General features: G+C 38.6%; 1 protein-coding gene across 2 annotated transcripts in view; it reads left to right on the forward strand.

Annotated features, from left to right (window-relative positions):
• CTNNA3 (catenin alpha 3) overlaps window positions 1-22,014 on the forward strand; it is a 1,483,556-nt gene that overhangs the window by 72,549 nt on the left and 1,388,993 nt on the right. For both annotated transcript variants that reach the window (XM_054572720.1, XM_054572719.1), the window contains exon 2: window positions 2,548-2,651. In XM_054572720.1, the coding sequence (XP_054428695.1) occupies window positions 2,553-2,651 (99 nt within the window). In that variant the 5' untranslated portion in view covers window positions 2,548-2,552. The remainder of the gene's footprint in view (window positions 1-2,547; window positions 2,652-22,014) is intronic.

Consider the following 22,014-nt stretch of genomic DNA (forward strand, 5'->3'; position numbering starts at 1 on the left):
TCATTTGGGCCATGTGTCTTTGTATTCTCATTTTGGCAGCCTCCCTGTGGTTATTTCTATGTATTATGTACAGCTGCTATGACTCCTTTTCTTAGTGGCATGGCCTACTGTAGAAAAGCACACCTATAAGTTGGATGAGGTGAAGCCTTAGGTAATCACCAGGGCAGGGCAACCCATGTGAACTAGGTTGATGGAGTCTCAGATATGGTGTCACTGCTCTGTGGCTCTGAATGAGGGAGGGCTCAGAAAAGGGACAATGGCTACTGCCTGGCCTCTCGGGTTTTGTACAGGAGGAAGCTGTCCCCTGGCACTCATCTTGATGCCAGACACTTCCGTTTCTCCCCATATGTCGCTGGTGCCCTTCCAGTTGCTGCCCAAGAGCTGGAGCCCAGAGGGAATGAGTCTGCATAAGTCCTAAGTCCATTTTGGGCCCTTTCAGAGGTGTTACCTGAGAATACCATGGTTTTTCTGCTGCCCTAATGCCCACTGGTTTTTACAGCCAGAAGTTATAGGGATTTATCTTCCTGGCACTGGAACCCTGGGCTGGGTGGTCAGGTGTGGGGCTGGGATCCCTCGCTCCTGAGGTATCCCTCCTGATTTTTACCTTCCACATGTGGGTATGTGACTGCATTTTCCATGTCGCCACATCTCCACCTCTCCTACCTGTCTGGATGAATATGACTTCTTTAATTCCTTGGTTGTCAGACTTCCATACAGCTCAATCTTCTGACAATATCTGGGTTATAGCTGTCTATTAGTTTAGTTGTAATCTTTGCTGTGGTTACGCATGGGGTGAGCCATGTTTACATATGCCTCCACCTTGACTGGAAGTCTTATCAGTTTTTTTTTGTTTTTAATATCAAACTTTTCTAAACACACATGAAAGAATTGTATGTGTTATGAATATGTTTGATTATAATCATATTTTAAATTCACTATTTTGATTATGTTCATATTTCTATGTTAAGTTATTGGGGACAGCCTTTTGGTAGATTTCCACCATTATTCTCAAGAATACTTCATTTTTATAATAAGAGAATTGTGGAGTGTAGTTAAATGGCATAACATCTGAAGAAGAGTAAGGCTTTTGGACTCTACAGTATTTGCCTGTATTTTTTTAAACAAATTATGTTATTAATCTAAGAATTAGAGTATGTCAAGATAAGAGTCAATGAGCATAATTTTTTAGTTACAGGATGGTTTTTTGTGTATGTGTGTGTGTGTGTGTGTGTGTGTGTATGTTTCTGCTGTGTGTGAGGTATATAGTATGGAAGAAACCCGGTGAAGCACTGAGCTTTCGCATACACATACGGAGACAGGTCATGATTACCTCTGAATATATACAGTAACACATTTATGGATACAGGAAAAGGATCCAGTAGCATGGGAAAGGCTGAAGAGCAAAGAGATGCTGATTTTATGGAATTAGGCCAATGGGAGCTGAAAAAAGCTATGAAGACTCTCAGGGAAAGGAGTTGGGAGGAGGCAGGGGTATCGGAAAAACAATTTTCTCTCCTAGAATCACTGAGATTGAGAGTAAAGTTGAAGGGATTGATTCTGGAGAAGTGAGAACCTATGAAAATGTATACTTGTTCATTCACTGACTCATTCATTAATCCATTCATTCATCTATACATCAATTATCTGTCCATTCATGGAGCCAGCTAGCAAATTAAAGAGGAAACAATTATTCACCAATAATATCTACAATAATACATAGAGAAACTAAAATAAAAGTAATAGTTTTCATTTCTTTTTTTGTTTTAGTGTTTATGGATATCATAGGGAGTATCAGGATATTTTCTGGGGGAAGAGTCTTAGGTTCTTTTAGCCTACAATATAGGAAACTATAGAACAAAATAGGTAATAGCTAAGTGGGAAGATTTTTACATTGACAGTAATATACATTGCTGTGGACTATAAATTTACTTATTTTTATTTTAAGAATTTATTATGTTTAATTATAATTTGTTTAATGGTAAGTTTACATAATTTTAAAAATTAAATTTATTATCAATGTCTTCTCAGAGGCTTCTTCTCTTTTTTAAACAATAACTATGCCAATTTATATCAGTTTCTTTTCTGTACAGGGAGGTAAACTGCCTCCAACTTTCTTCTGCAGTTAAAACCCTCAAATAGCACCGAAAATATGTCTTACAAAGTCCTACCTGAGTCCTCATCTGAGTCATCATTAACCAGAACAGGTGAAAAATGGGCTCTGGCTGCCTCACCAACTTGGCCATTTTTTTTTTGTCACTTAAGACTTGTGATCAAATGCAAACCCACCTGGACTGAGTTAATATTTAGTTATGAATATGCTAGTGTAGATTAATTTGTTAGGGGACCTAGACTCAGACAGCATGACTTCAAAGAATACTTGGAGGATATCTCATTTCTGTGTTGGTGGACGTGGCCACTTGGTCGTTGGAGGGCTACAGCTAACATTAGGAAGAGGTCCTGAAATCTCATGTACTCTATGATTTTACTGAGTGCCTTTCTTTAGAATGAATTTTATAAATTAATAAATGTGTTTTGTTTTGTGCACAGACAGCATGTCAGCTGAAATACCAATCACACTGAATATTGATCCCCAGGACCTGCAGGTCCAGACATTCACTGTAGAGAAGCTACTGGAGCCTCTCATAATCCAGGTATCAATAGCATGGAAATTAGTGTACAATGTTCAGTAACTGCAGAACTAAAAAAATGTGGGAATCAAGGGAAATTTGATTTTTATAAAATGAATATGTTATCTAAAATTGTCCTTTAAAGTTTTGTTAAAAATGTAAAAATTATGTATTTAGTAATAATAATAATAATAATGGTAATAAAAAATAAAGAAAATCCCCTCAATCCTCTTTTAAAAGCAACAGCATTAATAATGTATATATGTAGTTTTCAAAGTACCTATATATGTTACTTTGTTTGATAATCATGAAAACTATGTAAGGCAGGCAGCATGGGTAAAACCATCCTTATGTAGATGAGAAAACTGAGTGAAGAGAATTTTGTTGACTTGATCTAAGGTACATAGTGGCTCATTTTTCAAGTAGGAAATTATTTTTAAAATACCAAAGTATATGAAAAAATTGGCTATTTAAGGAATTCTGTGATAAGGTCTTTTATAAAGTGAATAATCATTTGATAATGTTCAATGATTCTCTGACTTATTTATTATGTCAGTCCATACATTATTTATTGGTGTTTCTTAGAGCAGAGCTTGAAGAAACTTTTACTATGGTATAGATTTAATTTATTTGTCCTTAAGGCAAAATTTGTGAGAGAATGCCCCTTCAGGCTTCCCTTATATCATACCTTCTAAGACAAATTGTCCCTTTTTCTAAGACCGTGAAGCATTTAAAGGTTTCTTGGTGAGAAGCTATACTGACTTTACTTCCAATAATTTAAAAATGTTCTGCTTATCTTCTTTGTGGGGTGGATGGTGGGGAGGGTAGTAGCTACATGTTTTACATAGTGCAGGTAGGTCTCTGTGACTGGAAGGATAATTCAGAACATATGCTTCCCTGATGATGGCTTAATCATGAACCATGGCAGTCTTAATAGCACTAATATCTGGCAGGAAATCGATACTTGGATGACTACAGGGACTTCATTAAAGTCCCTATCTTAGCCACTCGCTGAGTGGCTTCATGTTAAAAAGAAACAGAAAAATCTTATTTATTTTTTCTGATAAAGTTCATTGAAAAAAATTGGAAAAGCAAAATAAAGCAAAAAACAAAAACAAAGAGAGTAAAAATCCACTCATGATTTTACCACCAAGAGATAAGACATTAATATTTTGATGAATTTACTGATAGTACGATAAAATTATGGGTGATTTTTATTATTTTCTTAGTACTTTATAATATTTAAGAGTATATATACATATCTTACATATAAAGAGTATATATATACACGGCAAAGAATAACGTATGTGTAGGTTTTATCCTGCTCTTTCATTTAAAATAATATTTTGATAATTTCCCATTTTTCTGTAAGCATGATTTAATGAAAGTGCTGTTTAATTTCACATCATATGGTTGCACCATAGCTTTTTTAAGTAGCCGCTCATTTTTGGACATTTAGGTTGTTTCTATTTTTTGCTATTATAAAAAAATGTTGTGCTAAACAATTTTGTATATAATTTATGTCATTGGCTTGAATTATTTCCATAGGACTAGTTACTAAATGTAACAGTAAGTGACCAAGATAGGAGAATTCTTATGCCTTTTCACACATATCACCAAGTTTTTTGGGGGAATGTTTTACATGAGTTCTCATAAGACATTTAAGATTTTGTTCCTATGCCACTGCTGGATGTGGGATGGATAAATAGGCTTCACTTTGGAGATGGCTGGTAAAGGCAAGTCCATTAATTTGTTCCATAACCCTCATTTGTTCCATAACGGTGGAACATTGGAGTTGGCCACTTAATACCTGCTAATAACAAAGGCTGCTGACATACTGCTTATGAATAGAGAAAGTATCCTTATGGAAAAAATACTTTTTATTCTAACTGAAACCAATAGGTGTTTTGCTTTAGTCAAATACATTAATATAACAGTCAACAGAGAGTATTGTAAACAAATTCACACTGAAGAGTGTGCTGTTCACGATTGGCATGTATTTTCTGGTATGTCTAAGAATTATTATATTAATCTATAAACATTTATTAAGTACACCTAGAAAATTAAAAGAGTGAACATGACCTGAAGTAATTTTATTTGATTGGAAAGAAATTTAACTCTTTAAAAAAGTATGATTATGATAATTTTAGAGGGCTTTTAAAATTTTTTATTAAAATTTTTTTTACTTTAATGTGATATCTGGATTAAGACTTTTCATGATCTGCAAGTAGATGAGTCAGGGAAAGGGAAATTAATACTTAATATATGCAAGATAGTTGTTAGCTACACGTAAGTGCAATTGCTAATTTTATCTTCCTTAAGATTATTCAGTGTTTTTGAAAATATTTTGACTTCATAAAGGTAATTCCATTTTACCCATATCCTAGTTAGCAAAAAGTTTCTAGATCTTAGCAATATTCAAGTCAAATTAAATTAAAATGTTAGTAACTTATAGAATATTTACTATGTACAGGAACTACCTCATAAAGGAGATTTTTGCTACAATAAAATTATTTGGACACATTCTTGATTTTAATTATAATGGATTCTTCTTACTAAAAACCAGTACACTTTAAAGTCAAAGAATTATTAACCTAAAATAACTGACCTTTTGGACTTGATGCATAACCTTCTTTTATCTCTCACTCTGATAATGTATCACCTATTGATACAAGTAAAAAATACCATTAAACTATATTAAAGATTTTTTTTCTAGAATAGCATCACATTAAATATCTTATTACATTTTTTTCAAAGAGTGTTTAATGTGAGATAGTTACATGGTTTATTTTAAGTATATAATATTGCCCTGGCTAGGTAGCTTAGTTGTTTGCAGTGTCATCCCTATAAACCAAGATTGCAGGTTCGATCCCCTGGCAGGGCACATTCAAGAAGCAACCAAGGAATGCATAAATAAATGGAAGAACAAATCAATGTCTCTCTCTCTCTCTCTCTCTCTCTCTTCCCCTTCTCCCTTCATCTTTCTTGCAACAAAATCAATAAGTAAAATTTAAAAATACTTTAAGTATGTAATATAGTCTTTGATTATATTGGAAAACATTCCAAAAGGAGTTCATGAGTTTTAACTTTATAGTGTCATCAGATAAAGTTATCAATTTAGTAGCCCCATTAAAAAATTCTCACCTTTGCTCATTATATCTTCATTTTGTATTCCTTTGCTTTCAAGGTACCACAGATATTACTTACCACCTCTGTGTATAACACTAAGTCAAAATTCTATTTTAATTTTTGGAGTAATTGGTCATAGGTACTATTATGTCACTCTGACTTCCAAATTCATTTATCCATAAATCTTTATTCTGCTTTTTTTATGTTACCAGAGCCTTCTTCACCAAACTTGATTTATCTTTAATCTATTTTTTTCTCTTGGGCACAGGTAAATCACTAGGTCATTCTGTAGGGATGTTCAGCCTGGGATATATTTCAATCATTCGCTTTCATTTTCTCTGTGTGATAACTTATACAGTTGCATCCCTCTGTGATAAATTCCTCCAATGGATCAGAAATATTTTTTCTCAGCAATTACATTTTTATGATTGCAACTGTAGACATCTGTACTTTATCACTTTCAAGATCCAAGTTTGGCAATGTAGTGTAGAAACTCTATTTATGCAGAATTGCAATGAAAAGAATTTACATCTCTATGTTGTATGCTCTCTGAAGGAGATATAAACATCTAGATCATGCTACAGTTATTACATAATATAAATATCTATAACCTTATTTGCCACAAAATATAATTTCTATGTGACAGATTCATGTTGAACATAAGCTAAAAGAATTGATGTACTCAAAATCCTTTAAGATAAAACAATAATAAGCCGCTTATAATATGTTATCTCCTATAAAGTTTTCTTTTGGCAAACGTTCAAATGTAATATTTTCTGATGTAAATATATCCAATGATTTTAAGAGATAAGTACAGAGTTAGATCAATAGTAATAAATATTATTCCTCTGACTCTCACCCCTAACTCTTTTAGCCTGTATTCAGTACAGGGATTTAGGGACACAAACTAACATTCTCCATCTCAACCTTTACTTCCACTCTTTTTTGTAGTAGGATTGAGAGAACATGATGAATCGTACAAGGGCCACTAAAATGTTCACCCAGGTGTGACATTTGTTAGTACCACTTACACTGCTTTAGTCAAAGCAAGTAAGGTGCTCAAGGTGGATGCGGGATGTATGAACCTGCCCTGTGCCCATGACAGTGAGAATATTTGTGAACAGCCCGAATAGCTGTTGCCTTCTGTTTTAGGAATTTCTTTTTTGCTGAGTCTTTATTTGCATTCAAGTCACCTTTCCACCCTGGTCACAGCTGACTGTGTCAGATTGGGCACCTGACTTATTGATACTCAGTTATAGGCTGGCACGAAGCCTGTGAGGCAGTCTGGCACGAGAACTCTGTTTCTGGGTGACACGGGTGAATTGGTCCTGTCACCATCCTCTTTGGGAAACTGACTACATACTGAGAGTTAAGCAGTTAGTGCCCAGGATTAGACAGTTTTATCATGTGCAAGGCTAAAAGACACACAGAAAGAAGTAGAGACACAGGGAAGAATTCTAGTGAAACAGTTTTCAAATTCAAGTCCACACATTTCTGCTGTTGAGGAACAATACGATTACCTAGTCACCAAGGTTTTAATGGATTATTCCAATTTCCAAACCACATTTTAACCTCAGAATTATACTCTAGCCTCTGTGGGGTGCCTTGAGCACTGGCCATGTAGGCCAGATGCTTGTCTGTCTTATGTAGTCTGACTCCCAGGCCTCCTACCTCCTCATCAGTGGCTGAAAGTTCACAAGAAGTTCTATTAGCAGCAGCCATCCAGGGCCTCAGCAATCGCTCTCATTACTTACGCTAGAATGAAGGTTTTCCTGCAAAGCCTCTCTTCTGCTCTTCTCCTTATCTCCAAATTATGGAGTATTGAGGTATGACTTACCTGTGCTTCCAAACCAGTCTCTCTGCCATGTTTTGCTATTTTACCTGGCTTCCTCTTGTTGATGACTGACAGTAACTGCCAGTGATGCCCACTGTGGGACTGAAAATGGATGTACTGTGGTAGCCATGCCCCAAATGCCTCCAAAGCTGTGAATCCTCAAGGTGGTAAAAGGGCACTGGGCTCCTACAGAAGAGGGTAAAATGCCTCTCTTTCCACTTGTGCTTCACTCTGTTACATGGGCCCCAACGAAGCAATGCTTGCACCTAGAGTCACACAAAATTCCTTATAAAGCAACCTCTTTTACCCTGTTTGCTAACCACTCTCTTTCCTTGTTAGAGTCAAATCCTGTCCAAGTGGCTGGATGGTGAATAAATTAATCCTTGTTCCCACAAGCACCTTGTTCTTTCCTCCCTGTCTCCTATGTAGAACCTCTCTGCCACACCCCACTCTCAACATAATTTCTTTCTGCTCTCCTTCAGTCAGGGGGGAAAAAAGCAATCATGCATATCAATTTATGCAAATAGGTGCCTAGATGCCCAAAGGGCTCTTTTCCCACTGTGGCACAGACAGATCTGATTGACTTTAAGGTAGCAGAAGAAGACGTGCTTTGACTTCTTAGCCTCCTAGAATATAATTTCTTTTGTTTATTTCAGTAAAGAATTCAAGTTTCATTTGTTTGTGTTTTTCCCCCTGTCATTTCTATAGGTCATTTTGAATGTCATTTACTTATGTTTCCTTGGTTTTATCCCCAAACTTTTTTGTAGCCTTGCTGATTAATCTATTATAAGAACTTATATTAGAATTAATCTTGAAAGTTCCAAGGAGATCTCAAAGTCAAGTATACACACATATATAGTGTTCTTGTAGATTATAAACAAATGTTGACTATAACTTTAACAAGTAACCTTAAAAGTTAGTAAGTTAAATGTCTTTTAAACACTTATAGGCTCAAGACAAGTATAAAGATGTTATTTTTATGGTAGGATAAAGAAATAAACTTCTGTCTCATTTGTGTTTTTTTATTTTTTCCATTTCAAAGGTGATTTTAGTTTTGAGAAAACCCAGAAGTCACAAGGCACCAAATCTGGGCTGTAGGGGGATTGAGTCACGTGGGCGATTTTATGGTTCACCAAAAAACTCTGCATGAAACATGATGCATGAGCAGGTGCGTTGTCATGATGAAGCTGCCAGTCCCCAGTTGCCCATAGCTTCAGCTTTCTGAATCATCTGAATAGTTTCCATGGAGGGATGTTCAAGCTGAACGCAAAATCTGATGTGGATTTATTGCTCTACTTGCTCAGTCATTTTGAATGTGAGACACCTGTGCTCATTCAACTGTGCCTCCTGCCCTCACTGACTAGTACAGTGAAGTCCTCATTGTTCCCACATGGGCATTCTAGTCCATTCTCCTTGGCTGCCAGGTTACATCGATGTCACCCAAACCATTCTTGTTACATTAACAATGGCTGCACTGTTTCTGGACAGCCTTTTTTTTATAAAAAAATATTTTATTGATTGTGCTATTACAGCTGTCCCATTTTTTTTATCCCCTTTATTCCCCTCCACCCTGCACTGCCCCTCCCCCCATTTCTCTCCCCTTAGTTCATGTCCATGGGTTGTATATATAAGTTCTTTGGCTTCTCCATTTCCTATACTCTTCTTAACCTCCCCCTGCTTATTTTGTACCTACAATTTATGCTGCTTATTCCCTGTGCTTTTCCCCCATTCACCCCCTCCCCATCCCCTCCGATCTCCATTTCTATGATTCTGTTCCTGTTCTAGTTGTTTGCTTAGTTTGTTTTTGTTTTTGTTTTTTAGGTTCAGTTGTTGATAGTTGTGAGTTCGTTGTCATTTTACTGTTCATAGTTTTGGATCTTCTTTTTTTTAGATAAGTCCCTTTAACATTTTGTATAATAAGGACTTGGTGATGATGAACTCCTTTAACATGACCTTATCTGGGAAACACTTTATCTGCCCTTCCATTCTAAATGATAGCTTTGTTGGATAGAGTAATCTTGGATGTAGGTTCTTGCCTTTCATGACTTTGAATATTTCTTTCCAACCTCTTCTTGTCTGGGAGGTTTCTTTTGAGAAATTAGCTGACTGCCTTACGGGACCTCCTTTGTAGGTAACTGCCTCCTTTTCTCTTGCTGCTTTTAAGATTCTTTCCTTATCTTTCATCTTGGGTAATGTAATTATGATGTGCCTTGGTGTGTGCTTCCTTGGGTCCAACTTCTGTGGGACTCTCTGAGCTTCCTAGATCTCCTGGAAGTCAATTTCCTTGGCCAGATTGGGGAAGTTCTCCTTCATTATTTTTGCAAATAAGTTTTCAATTTCTTGCTCTTCCTCTTCTCCTTCTGGTAACCCTATGATTCAGATGTTGGAACATTTAAAATTATCCTGGAGGTTCCTAAGCCTCTCCTCATTTTTTTGAATTCTTGTTTCTTCATTCTGTTCTGGTTGAATGTTTATCTCTTCCTTCTGCTCTCAGTCATTGATTTGAGGCCCGGTTTCCTTCCCTTTACTGTTGGTTCCTTGTACATTTTTCTTTATTTCACTTTGTGTAACCTTTACTTTTTCCTCCATTTTGCGACCATACTCAACCAATTTAGTGAGCATCCTGATGACCAGTGTTTTGAACTGTGCATCTGATAGGTTGGCTATCTGTTCATTGCTTAGTTCTATTTTTGGAGGTTTGATCTGTTCTTTCATTTGGGCCATATTTCTTTGTCTCAGCCCTCCTGTTATGTTGGAAGGGGTAAAGCCTTAGGTATTTGCCAGGGTTGGGCAACCCAGGTCACAGAGTTGTGATGCCGTGTGTGGAGGGGGCGTCTGAGAGGGAACAATGGCACTTGCTTGGCTTTTGGCTGGCTTTCAGTCACTTCCCCCACTACCCACAAGCAAATTGGGCCCTTCTAGTGCTGATTCCCAGGTGGGTGGGTTTGTGTACGTTCTAGGACCCCATGGATCTCTCCAACGGACTCTCCTGTGAGGCTGAGAGTTTCTCCTGCCACTGTAACACCCACAGGTTTTTACCTCCAGAGGTTTTGAGGCTTTCTTTTCTTGCACTGGAACCCTGGGTATGCGTTCTGTCTTGCTCGCCATTTGTTTCTCACAGTTTATCCGCATGCAAATATGGGATCTCCCAGTCTGCCAGCCGCTACCTTGCCCCACTCCCTGCTGGTCCTCCAGCCATGGCCTTGCAGTGTGTCTTCTCCACCCTGGCTGCCCATCTCCACCCCTCCTGCTGGTCTGGATGAATGTTTCTTCTTTAGCTCCTTGGTTGTTGGACTTCCATACAGTTTGATTTTCTGACAGTTCTGGTTATTTATTGTTTTTAAATTTGTTGTTGTCCTTTTGGCTGTGCGAGGAGGCAAAGTGTATCTACCTACACCTCCATCTTGGCCAGAAGTCTCAATAATGTTTTAAACCTTAAGGAGATTCAATATAGTTGAGTTTATTCAAATAAAGTGAATTCTTCTATTTCTCCATTCTTTTACTGCCAGAAAACTGCTCCAATGGAAAATTTGTTAGGCTATACTATTCCCAGAGAAACAGATAGTTGAGAAAAAGGAAGCTACTCTTAAATTAAAATAAAGATAAGAAAACCCAGTAGCTAATTGACTCAAATAGTGTGCATCCCAGCTGGAGTTTGAATGTATGAGCATACAAGGGCTGCTCCCTCCATCACACCTCAACCTGGTACCCTGGAGATCAGCTGTGGCCAGGTGTTATTCTCTGCACATGCTTCACTTCTTCTCAGCTTGCTCCCTGAACCTTTTATTCTGTCAGAATGATTTTCTTTCTATTCATTTCAATGTTGCTGCCTTGTTGTGTGGGTTCTCTGTCCATCCTCACACCATTCCACTTTTGTTAATAGTTTAATCTTTCAATCCAGGCTCATCTTTTCCCAACAAATTCAGAATAATCCCACAAATATCTATGTCTTGCCTAGCTGTGGATTAAGATATTTCTCCTATAAACTGCTCCTATAGAGAACCATATTGTATAGATGGATAAATCTAGATCCCCTTGCCCTTTTAGTGGAAAATTGCTAAATTAAAGGGAGCAATGGGTGTTCATCTATCTGAAAGGACAGAAGTGTCCATATATCCCAGATGTCGTCATTTTCTGCTTAAGGTGTGGGCCTACCTTTCATAGAACACCATGGGCTATTTCAGAAACTCAGCTTGTTTCTACAGCTTGACAACTTCATGCCTCTTGACCACTGGTCAGCAATTTTTTTTTTGGTATGGGACCATATAGTAAATAGTTTCAGCTTTGACAGCCATAGCATCTCTGCTATTGTAGTTTGGAAGCAGCCAGACAATATGTAGACAAATGGGTATGGCTGTGTTCCAATAAAATTTTATTGATGAGAACAGGCAAGTGGGCAGATTTGGCTCCAGGGTACTTAATTTTCAGGCCCCTACTCTAGACTGACCATTTTCTCATGGAGATACTCTGTACTCACTGGCTAAGGAAGAGTAAGAAATGGGCACTATCTCACACACAGTCAGGAGCCTCCTGTTAGAAGAATTAGGATGGAATGTTTTGTGGCCAAGCCCTGTGAAAGACATAAACGCCTCACTTGGGAGAAGAGTGCTAAGTAGGCAATTCAGAAAATTCCTCTTACTGTTGAGATCCTGTTATCCCAGTGGTTTTCAACCCTGGCTGCACATTAAAATCACCTGGGGAGCCTTTAAAAATCCTGATGCCCAGGCCACACAGGAAACCAATTAAATTAGAATCTTTGGGAGTAAGACCAGGCGGTAATTTTAAAAGCTCCCAGGTGATTACAGTATAGGAACTGCTGTGCTGGCTGTTACGTCAGTCGGTAGTGAGCATGGTTATGCTTCTTGGCTCAAGGTTTGGTGGTGCCCATTCGAAATACATTTAGAAGGAATTTCTGGGGTAATCTCCTGCATCAACTTTCTGTAATATGCACATGTAGTTCTCCTAGGTTCCAATAGAACTATTAGTGGCAGATCTAGGAGAACCCCTGCACCTGAGAGGTCTTGGATCCACGTTCTGCATATCTCCCTTATCCAGTAATCCACTACTAAATGTATGGACTAGGTTATGGTGCACTCAAGGGTTTTGGGTACCCATGGTGTGACATTGTGACTTATAAGGTATATATATACTTGATCATTCAAATGGCCCTCCAGCCATGGCCTTGCAGTGTGTCTTCTCATATATATTTCTCATATATATTTGGTCTTCATCCACAATTCCTGGCTTACAGCTCCCCAAACTCTTGGAATTCCTAAGTGTTGTGAGTGATAAAAATGTCTTTTGTTATATTAATGAAGTGACTTTTCGAAAGCACCCAAGGATGGGGCTGGTTGCGATTAGAGGGTTGGAACTTTCAATCCCATGCCCTGCCCTCTGAGGAGGGGAGAGAGGCTGGAGGTTGAGTTTAATTACCAGTGGCTAATGATTTAATTAATCATACCTGTGTAATAAAGCTTCCATAAAAAAACTCAAAAGACAGTGTTGAGAGAGCTTCCGGTTTGGTGAACATTGGGAAAAGGGCACACTCAGATAGGACACGGAAGCTCTGAGTTTTTCCAACGTACCTTTCCCTACTCATCTCTTCCACGTGACTGTTTCTGAGTTATAGCCTTTTACAATAAACCAGTGCTCCAGTAAGTAAAATGTTCCTCTGAGTTTTTTGAGCTGTTCTAGCAAATTAATCAAACTCTAGATGGGGTTTTGGATACTTTTGATTTATAGGCAGCCAGTCAGAAGCATGGGTAACAACCTGGGCTTGTGACTGGTGCCTAGAGGTAGGGGTGAGGGTGTCTTGTAGGACTGAGCTCTTAACCTGTGGAATCTGATGCTATCTTTGGATAGATAGTGTCAGAGTTGTGTTGAATTGTAGGACACCCAGTTAGTGTCCAGAGAATTGTTTGTTGGTGTGGGACCCCATACCCTGCAACTGGAATTGGGTCCAGGAACCTAATTCACATGGCATTCTTGGTTTTGATGGATTTTGCTTGGGGTGGAGGAATGTTAGTGAGGGAAAAAATTTATAATGTACAAGTCTGAAATTATGGTGTGGTGTTACATCCCATGAAGGAGTTTACATTTATAATCATCTGCGCCAGTGCTTCTCAACCTTAGCTGTACAAGGCATCACTTGAGGAACTTATAAACATCCTGATACCTAGGCCGATTAAATAAGAATCTCTAAAAGTATTTTTTTTAACCCTCATGTGAGGATATGTTTATTGACGTCACAGAGAGAGGAAAGGAGCAAGAGATGAGAGAGAGAGAGAGAGAGAGAGAGAGAGAGAGAGATCCATTGGTTGCCTCCCACACTCACCCTGACTACTGGGGATTGAACCTGCAACCTAGGTATGTGCTCTGACTGGGAATCAAACCCTTAACCTTTTGGTGCTTGGGATGACACTCCAACCAAGTAAGCTACCCTGCCAGGGCTAGAAGTATTTTTTTTAAACACTTTTCTCATTTGCCCCAAAGAATACTGGCTGGTGGCACTTGTGGCTGCAGCATTTACCCTGAGAAAACTAACCTTACCCCCAAAGTTTGCCACAAAATATCTTGCTTTTATTATTATTTCCACATCACTCTATTATATCGATAGTCTTTGGAAACAAACGACACCATTCTATTTATAGTGTTCTGTTTTTAGTAGTGGTATTTCTATTTTATTTTTTTCTAAACAGGAAATGGGTTTAAAATCTTTCCAGGAGATTCTATTGTACAGCCACTGGAGTTGGACCTTGCTGCTACCGAAGTGTTATCCAAGACCTGGCATGAGGCTCATTTGGAAACATCTAAAATACGCAAACCCCTAGGCCCCACCCCAGACCCACAGAATCAAAAATCTCTGGTGTAATTAGGTTCCAGGTAATTTGTTTCACATTAATATTGAAGAAGCACAGGTGTAGGAGACTATAAATTTCAACTTTTAACTTGAAGCCTTGTGTAGTCAGAGTTGAAAACCACTTCCCTTTAGCTACCTGCAGGTGCTTGAGTGGTGACGTCACCAGGAATTTTCAAACTCTGATACTCAAACAATTGGGTCCTTGAAGTGGGTGCCCAAGGGTGATTGTCCTGTTGGGTAGGACCCATGCATTTCTTTTGAAGAGGTTCTGCCTCCCACAGTCTGACTTAGGCCTAGCTACCCTACTTCCTTCCCTCTCCAAGCCTGTGGTCAGTCTCACAGTAGTTGTTTCTGTTCTTGCCAGAAAGAGCTTTGGGGCACCAGCAAGCATAACCTGAGAAATCAACAGATTTTCAAGAGCGGGTGTTTCTCCTTTAGGGTGTTTGGAAACAGGGCACAGTTTGTTATGATCTATGCATAACTTTTAACTCTGGGAAAGTTACTTAACCTTGTTATAGATGAATTTGGAGATATATGGTATCTCAGTACTGAATGCTCTACAATTAAGGCTTAACAAAAGTGGTTTGTGACTTAAAGGCAAGTTTTTTTTCTTTTAGGAAACAATCTGCATTCTTAACCCTGATTTGCAAGATACCGTATTTCTTCAATTTAGACACATTTTCCCGCATTCTCCAACTTACATGTTTTTTTTTAACATTTCTGAAGTTAGGATGCGTCTTACTATGGATGTGAACATTTTTTTACTTCATCCGAGGACATTTTTTTCATTGCTTTTAAGGGAGAGGGGGAGGAAAGGAGGGAGGGAGGGGGGAGAGAGAAAGAAAGAAAAAAAGAGGGAGACAGAGAATGAAATATCGATGTGAGAGAGAAACATCGATTGGTTGCTTTCTCATACATGCCATGACTTAGGTACGTGCCCCCACCCTCAGCTATGCACGCCTACTGGGGATCAACCCACACGCTGGATATGGGTCTGGACTGGGAATCAAACCCATGACCCTTCAGTCTATGGGATGATGCTCCAATCAACTAAGCCACACTGTGGATATGAACATTTAATGTAGTTTTCCTTTTTGACTCATGTAGGGGATCACAAATTTACCTACAATACACTTTAGCTCCTTTGTTTTCCAAAAGTGATCTGATCCTCTTCATAAGCTTCCACCCCCCCTGGAGATTGAGATAAATGTCTTATATTTCAGCCAATAAAATTGTTAAACTGGTGTGATTTAGCAAGGTAAATAATCCCTTTTGGTAAATAGTCTCTTTACATAAAATGATCAGAAACATGTAGTAAGGGGTGTTGCTTATGTGACCTCATGGGGATGGAGGATAGGTCTTTTGGATCTGTGGGCAACCTTTGGATACCTAGTGCCTATTTCTGCAGGGTGGTTGGTCTGGGAAGCTCTCTGGACTGATGATCTTTGAGGGGTGACCAGTCCCATGCATGGCCATCTTATGGGCATCGCTGTGCATTTCCTAATGTAGTCTATACCTGATAAAATTGGAGGACTGCTTTTTCTCAGCTTGGTCAGGTCCATGTTTCTCTCAGGATGCCTTAGTCTCACTTTGGCCCTTGGTGGTGCTTCAGACCCCAAAGTTCCAGCTATTATATGTCCTTCATCAAGTGCCTGGCATTGTTTGCTTTTCAGCCTCTGCTACAGAATCACCTTACTCGTCACCATGGTGGGTGTAGGGCAGGCCCACTAGTCTTCAACAGTCACATTTTGATTGGCTTTTAGGATAACTAGAATGGTCTGAGTCTTATCTATGCCTCATGGGAATCAAGAGGGGCTTGGGCCCTGGCTAGATGTTTCGGTTGGTTGGAGTGTTGTCCCATACACCAAAAAGTTGTAGATTTGATCCCTAGTCCGGGAACATATGTAGGTTGCAGGTTCGATCCCTGGTTGGGGTGCATATGGGAGACAACTGGTCAATGTTCCTCCCTCCCTCCTTCCCTCCCTCCCTTTTTCTCTCTCTAAAATCAATAAAACGTATCCTTGGGTAAGGATTTTAAAAAAAGTAGCTTGGGAAATCTAAGCTGGCTTTCCTTCTACCTACTTTCCCTGAGATGCCAGAATTATACTGTGACAACCCAAAAATTTGTGCAAGGAGGTTCATGAAGCAATTTCTTAGAGTCCCAAAGATAAATGGAACTAAAGTCCCTTTGCTTTCAGTGTTTTCTTTCAACCATGCTAACATGGATCCTTAATCTGGGTGAAGCTCAGAGAGGAGAAATAAGGACATGTATCTTTCTTACCTGTCAGCCTCTTTTTCCAATAGTCTATTGGAGCTAAGTGAGGCACTCTTCCCTGCTGTTTTTGCCTATCTGACCAGATATTTTTCATAAAATTTTATGATCCAGTCTAGCAGGTAGAACTTTTGCTAAATGGGATTTAAAGGGATCTAGAAAATGACTTTCTCTTTTTCCAATGGCTTTCATAACTGTTGTTGCTTAAGGCTCGAAGAGAGCCAGCTTTGAAAATCAAAGATGATCAGTGGTATCTGAGTTTCAAAGTTGGCTCTCTCCTTCCCTGGTGCAATAGGCCTATGGCTCAGCCTTGGACATAGAAAGTTCAATATTGCCAAATATCATCCACATTTATATTTTAAAAAAGTGGTTAAATGGATGGTATATGTTATAACTGATGGTGTTTTAGAAATAAGGGACTATGGTACTATCCTGATGTTTTGAAGGAGGGATTTGAGGGCATAAAAGGTCAACCACTGGTCAAAAGGATTAAAAATGGTGACTGATTTATAATTTTCACCAGTAAATGAAGCAAAAATGGCTATGTTGACTTAGAGACAATCCTGAAAAATGAGGTGGACACAACCTAATGGATTTAAAATGAGCATCAACATTTAAATCACTGATGGATTGTATTTAAACCACATTTGAGTTGCTATAAGATCTTGACCATAGAGCCCTGCAAATATAACCACCAGCTATGGTCTTTTTTTTAACATCTCTTATCTCTTATTCATGCATAATGGACAAGTGATTATGAACATCAATAATAATGAATTTTTTGTTAGAAGAGAAGAAAATCTGATCATCCATCGTGGATGAGAAAAAGGGAATATGGCTACAGATAGTGGGAGTAAAAGCCCGATAAAGCTTTATAAGTTTGTGTTGACAAAGCATATTGGTATTGTTTACTCAATTTTATAGTTGTTAGGGTTATAAGTGTTACTAAACAAAGTTGGAAGACAGAATTTTTGGTCATAACCATATCCCACCATCAATCACTGTTGAAAATGGAATGCTGGGCTGGATGGAAAAAGAGGATTATGTGATCATGTCTAAACTACGACATGTGAGGGCAACTCATTCTTTATTTTAGGGCCAGTTTGGCCTGATTGGATTTTTCACTTCTTTGTTTCCCTCAAAAAGTTCAATGTTTATTGATGGAAAAGAATTGTCCTTTTGCCTGTTCTTGCTCAGCATTTCTTTGAATCAGTACTCTACTATAAATAACTGATTACTGATTCATCAGAATTATTAATACTTGGTTTACATATAAGTACTAGCATAGATATAACTTTTCCTTTGTTTAATCAGTATCTGGAAAGTATTTTGCAAAATACTGCATTTTTCCACTGAAGACTAAATTTATCTCTGAATTTTTGTTCTGTGTAAAACAAGCATGAATAATAGTTACATTTAAAATGGCAAAAGCCATATATCCTAGGAAAAACAGGTTCATGGTTGGGTTTCCTGAAAAATACTACCTCTAAATTTTGGGTGCCTAAAGCTCAGTCCTGTAACTACTCTAGTTGTACTTAGTTTTTAGATCTCATAATAGTCTCATGGTTTTACAAAACAAATATTATTCTCAGGTATCTTTGAAATTTTAGTAAGACTAGCAAAACCATCAATATACAAATAACTAAAATGAAAATCTAAGCTATAAGAAACATATCTCCAACATTTACCTCTCTCAATTCCAGAATTGTATACTAGTCTCCAACTTAGCAACTCTTACAGGCAAACTTAACATGCCTAAAGCCCAACTCTTGATTCCCCTCCCTCATGTCTCTTTAAGTAAATATTACCTCCATACACCCTGCTGATCAGGCCAGATGCCACAGAATCATCCTAGACTCCTTATTTCTTTCATAACTTGTATTCAATCTATCAGCAAATCCTGTTGACTCACTTCAGAATTACCAGAATTCTGTCACTCCTCAACAACTCCACCTCTGCTCCCTGGAACAAGCCAGTCTGGTCTCTACTTGGGTTACTGAAACAGCCTCCTTAACTGCTTTTCATTCTATTTCTCACCCTTCTGCCTCATCTCTGCCCAATCACCAGTCTATTCTCTCAGAGCAGCCAGAACGATTCTTTTAAATTTTAGGTCAGATCATGTTACTTTTCTGTTCTGGAACCTTCAATGGCTCCCAATCACAAGAATAGAATTGAGAATGTTGGTGGTGATTGACAAGGCCTGCAGTTTGGTGCCTTGATGCCAGTCTGACCTCACCTCTCATGTGCTTTCCTCACTCTGCAGCAGGTGCGCTGGCCTTCCTGTTTCTTCTGGAACACACCCATCAAACTTCTGTTATGGAGACTTTGCACTTGTTTCATTTGTTTGGAGTATTTTCCCCCAGATATTCAAATATCTTATTCCTACTTCCTTGGGATCCTTATTACCCAATCAGAAATGCGTTCCCTGATACCAAATCTAAACTAACCCTTCCCCATTGTTCATCTATTCCCTTACGCTTCTTTACTCTCTTTGTAGCACATATTAATATCCAATTTTGTGTTATGTAACTACTTTTGTGCGTGGTTACTCTCTGTCTTCCTCTGTAGAAGGAGTCTCACTGCCATGTCCTTCTGGAACAGTGCAGGTGCACCACCTGTGTTTGTTGAATAAATGAATGGGGGAGTCCAATATTGGTTTTTTGTTTGTTTCTGGGTGGTAAGCAGCTAAGTAAAAACTGGGAGAAACTAATATTTGATACTAGACTCAGTGTGTGGTCTTTTCCTAGTTGTGTTTTAGTTCCTATTTTTTTTTTCAGGAATAAGTATACTTCCTAGATTAGAACATTTTAGCTACAGCTGTTTAATTATTCAAGGCGTAGATCTCTTTGCTTTGTTATGCCATCGGCATGACCCTGAGGGCTGGGAGAATTGCGGAGGGATCTACATTGCTTTGTTATTGTCCCTCAATAGCTCCAAGTAATAGCTCCTGTTAGCAGTTGTTGTTAATCTAATAAATAAGCAAAACCCTAAATTATAGTAAAAAAGTAGTGGTTTTTAAAAATACTTTTTGTGTCATTTGTGGTGAGGATTGTTATAAGTTTAATTGTGATCCTCCTTCCCTATTCATGTATTAAAGCCCTCAGAATCTCAGAATGTGAATGCATTTCAAAATAAGACCTTTAAAGAGGTAACTGAGTTAAATTGGGGTCTTAGGGTGGACCCTGATCCAAAATGACTGGCGTCCTTATGAGAGGAGATCAGGATGCAGAGAGATGTCAGGGGCGCTGCACACAGATAAAAGACCACAGCAGGGTGAGAAGGCAGCTCTCTGCAAACCAGGGAGAGGGGCCTCAGGTCCTGCTGGTACCTTGCTCTCTAGCCCTCAGAGCTGTGAGAAAATAAATTTGGGTGATTTAAGCCACCCACTCTGTGGTACTTTATGGCAGCCCTAATACATGGTTTAAAAAAATGAGCATCCGTAATAAAAATTATTTGCCTGTTCTTTTTATTTATAGTTTGAAAATGAACTATATATGTGTGTGTAAGCTGTCTTTTTTCAAATATATAAATATTTCAAATAAAAATTTCAAAGGAATATAAATACATAATTTTACATTACTTTGAACTGATCAGACCTTAAATAAGCTATCTGAATGAAAACTTGCTTCTTTTTGATGAAAACTACCAGGTTCTGTCAGTAAAATTAAATTCTAATTTTGGCCTAACTATTACCTCTGTTTGTAACTGTAAAAATCACTCAACATTGTGATTTGGTTTAAGGTTTCTAAAATCTAGAGTTTTATTCATCTTCTCATTAAGTCAGTCATGGTTTATTTATTATTTAAAGTATGCTAGCTCTGGGTTTTGAGGATGAATCAAGTGCTGATGTTATGGAGTTCATGGTAAAACTGGGGAGGCAGTATGTTAACAGCTAATTACAAAATCCTAACGTGTGGTGTGAGAGGTACACATAAAGGCTGTGAGGGGAGGGAGTTGTTTTAGGTCAAAGTTGCCAAACATTTCCCGTTCTGGGCCTGACAAGTAGTTTGTGGGCAAACTCTGAATGGAAGATGAGAGTGAAAATTTAGTCAGAAGTGACATCATAAATTGCCGCATAAGTCATGCTCTAGATTTTCTCATGTAGGCAGCAGAGAGCCACTGGAGGGTTTTAAGCGGTGTCACCGCACTGTAGAGAGATCACTCTAATGGGAGTATGGGATGGGTGGGGAGGCATGAGGAGAGTCAGAACTGATGCATATTCTTTCTGTAACAATACAGTGCAGGATGGGGCTGAGACCGAGGCTCCATGAGGCTGCCTGTGTCTGTGTCATGGAGCATGGAGCATGAAGCATGGCTTGGAGGGGATATAGGGCAATAATCCAGAAAGCAGCCATGAGGAGCAAAGGCTGTGGGCTGGAGAGGAGTTGACAGCCCAAAGAACGGTACAAAGAACCTGCCCAGGAAGATGAGAGAGGGAGTAGCTCTGAGGACCTCTGGGTTTCTGCCTCAGGTTAGATATGTCTGTCCCTGAGGTAAGAAACACATAGGAGAAGCAGGTTGGTAAAAGAAAGTTTCCACTTTGGGCATCCTGTGTGAAATGTCTGTTGCCTATTGAATTAAGTATTAACCGTTTCTTTGGCCTTTAACACTTCACATTTAAGCTATAGCCTCCTTCCTAACCCCATTTCTTGCTTGAATTCCTGTTTTTACTCCACAGTTTGCCGAACTTGACTATTTGCTACTGTCAGACAAAAATAATTTCCACTTCTGTCCATTTGCACATGGTTCAGTTCACTTGGCTCACCTTCTTCTCAGAATTTCCTGCCAGAAAACCCTCTGTCCTTAATGGCTGTTCTAGGAAGCCCTCCTTAATTCTCGTGAATGTTTGTAGTCTCTTTAGGACTTTCTTTTTACTTATAAGCATAGGCAGTTATCATTTTGCCTTTTATATTACAGCTAGTTGTAGCTTTCTTCCCCTACTGGAGCTTACTCATCTTTATTTCCTAAATGTGAAGAGTATTCTTTTTGAACATGTGTTCCATAAATGGTTATTGGCATGAGATGAACTGAAAGAAGATTGTAGTTGGTTCTGGGGGAGTGTTGAAGTTAACTGAGGGGTATGCATTTGCTGGGTTTCCCACACTTCATTCTTCCCCAGTACTTTTGTTAATACAATAGGTTGTTTTTGGTAGGAAATAAGAACAGTTGAAATTATCAATGACTTGGAGGGACCTCCCCCCAACCGTGCAAAATTAGATAATAACTTTAACTATAAAGGGGTCACTGTTTTTACTTATCTATAGACAATATTATTTTCCTCTCCTTTGAATTT

This window comes from Pteronotus mesoamericanus, unplaced genomic scaffold, assembly GCF_021234165.1.
Source record: "Pteronotus mesoamericanus isolate MK-2021 breed Mesoamerican mustached bat unplaced genomic scaffold, CSHL_Meso_final contig_24, whole genome shotgun sequence".
Lineage (NCBI taxonomy): Eukaryota > Metazoa > Chordata > Mammalia > Chiroptera > Mormoopidae > Pteronotus > Pteronotus mesoamericanus.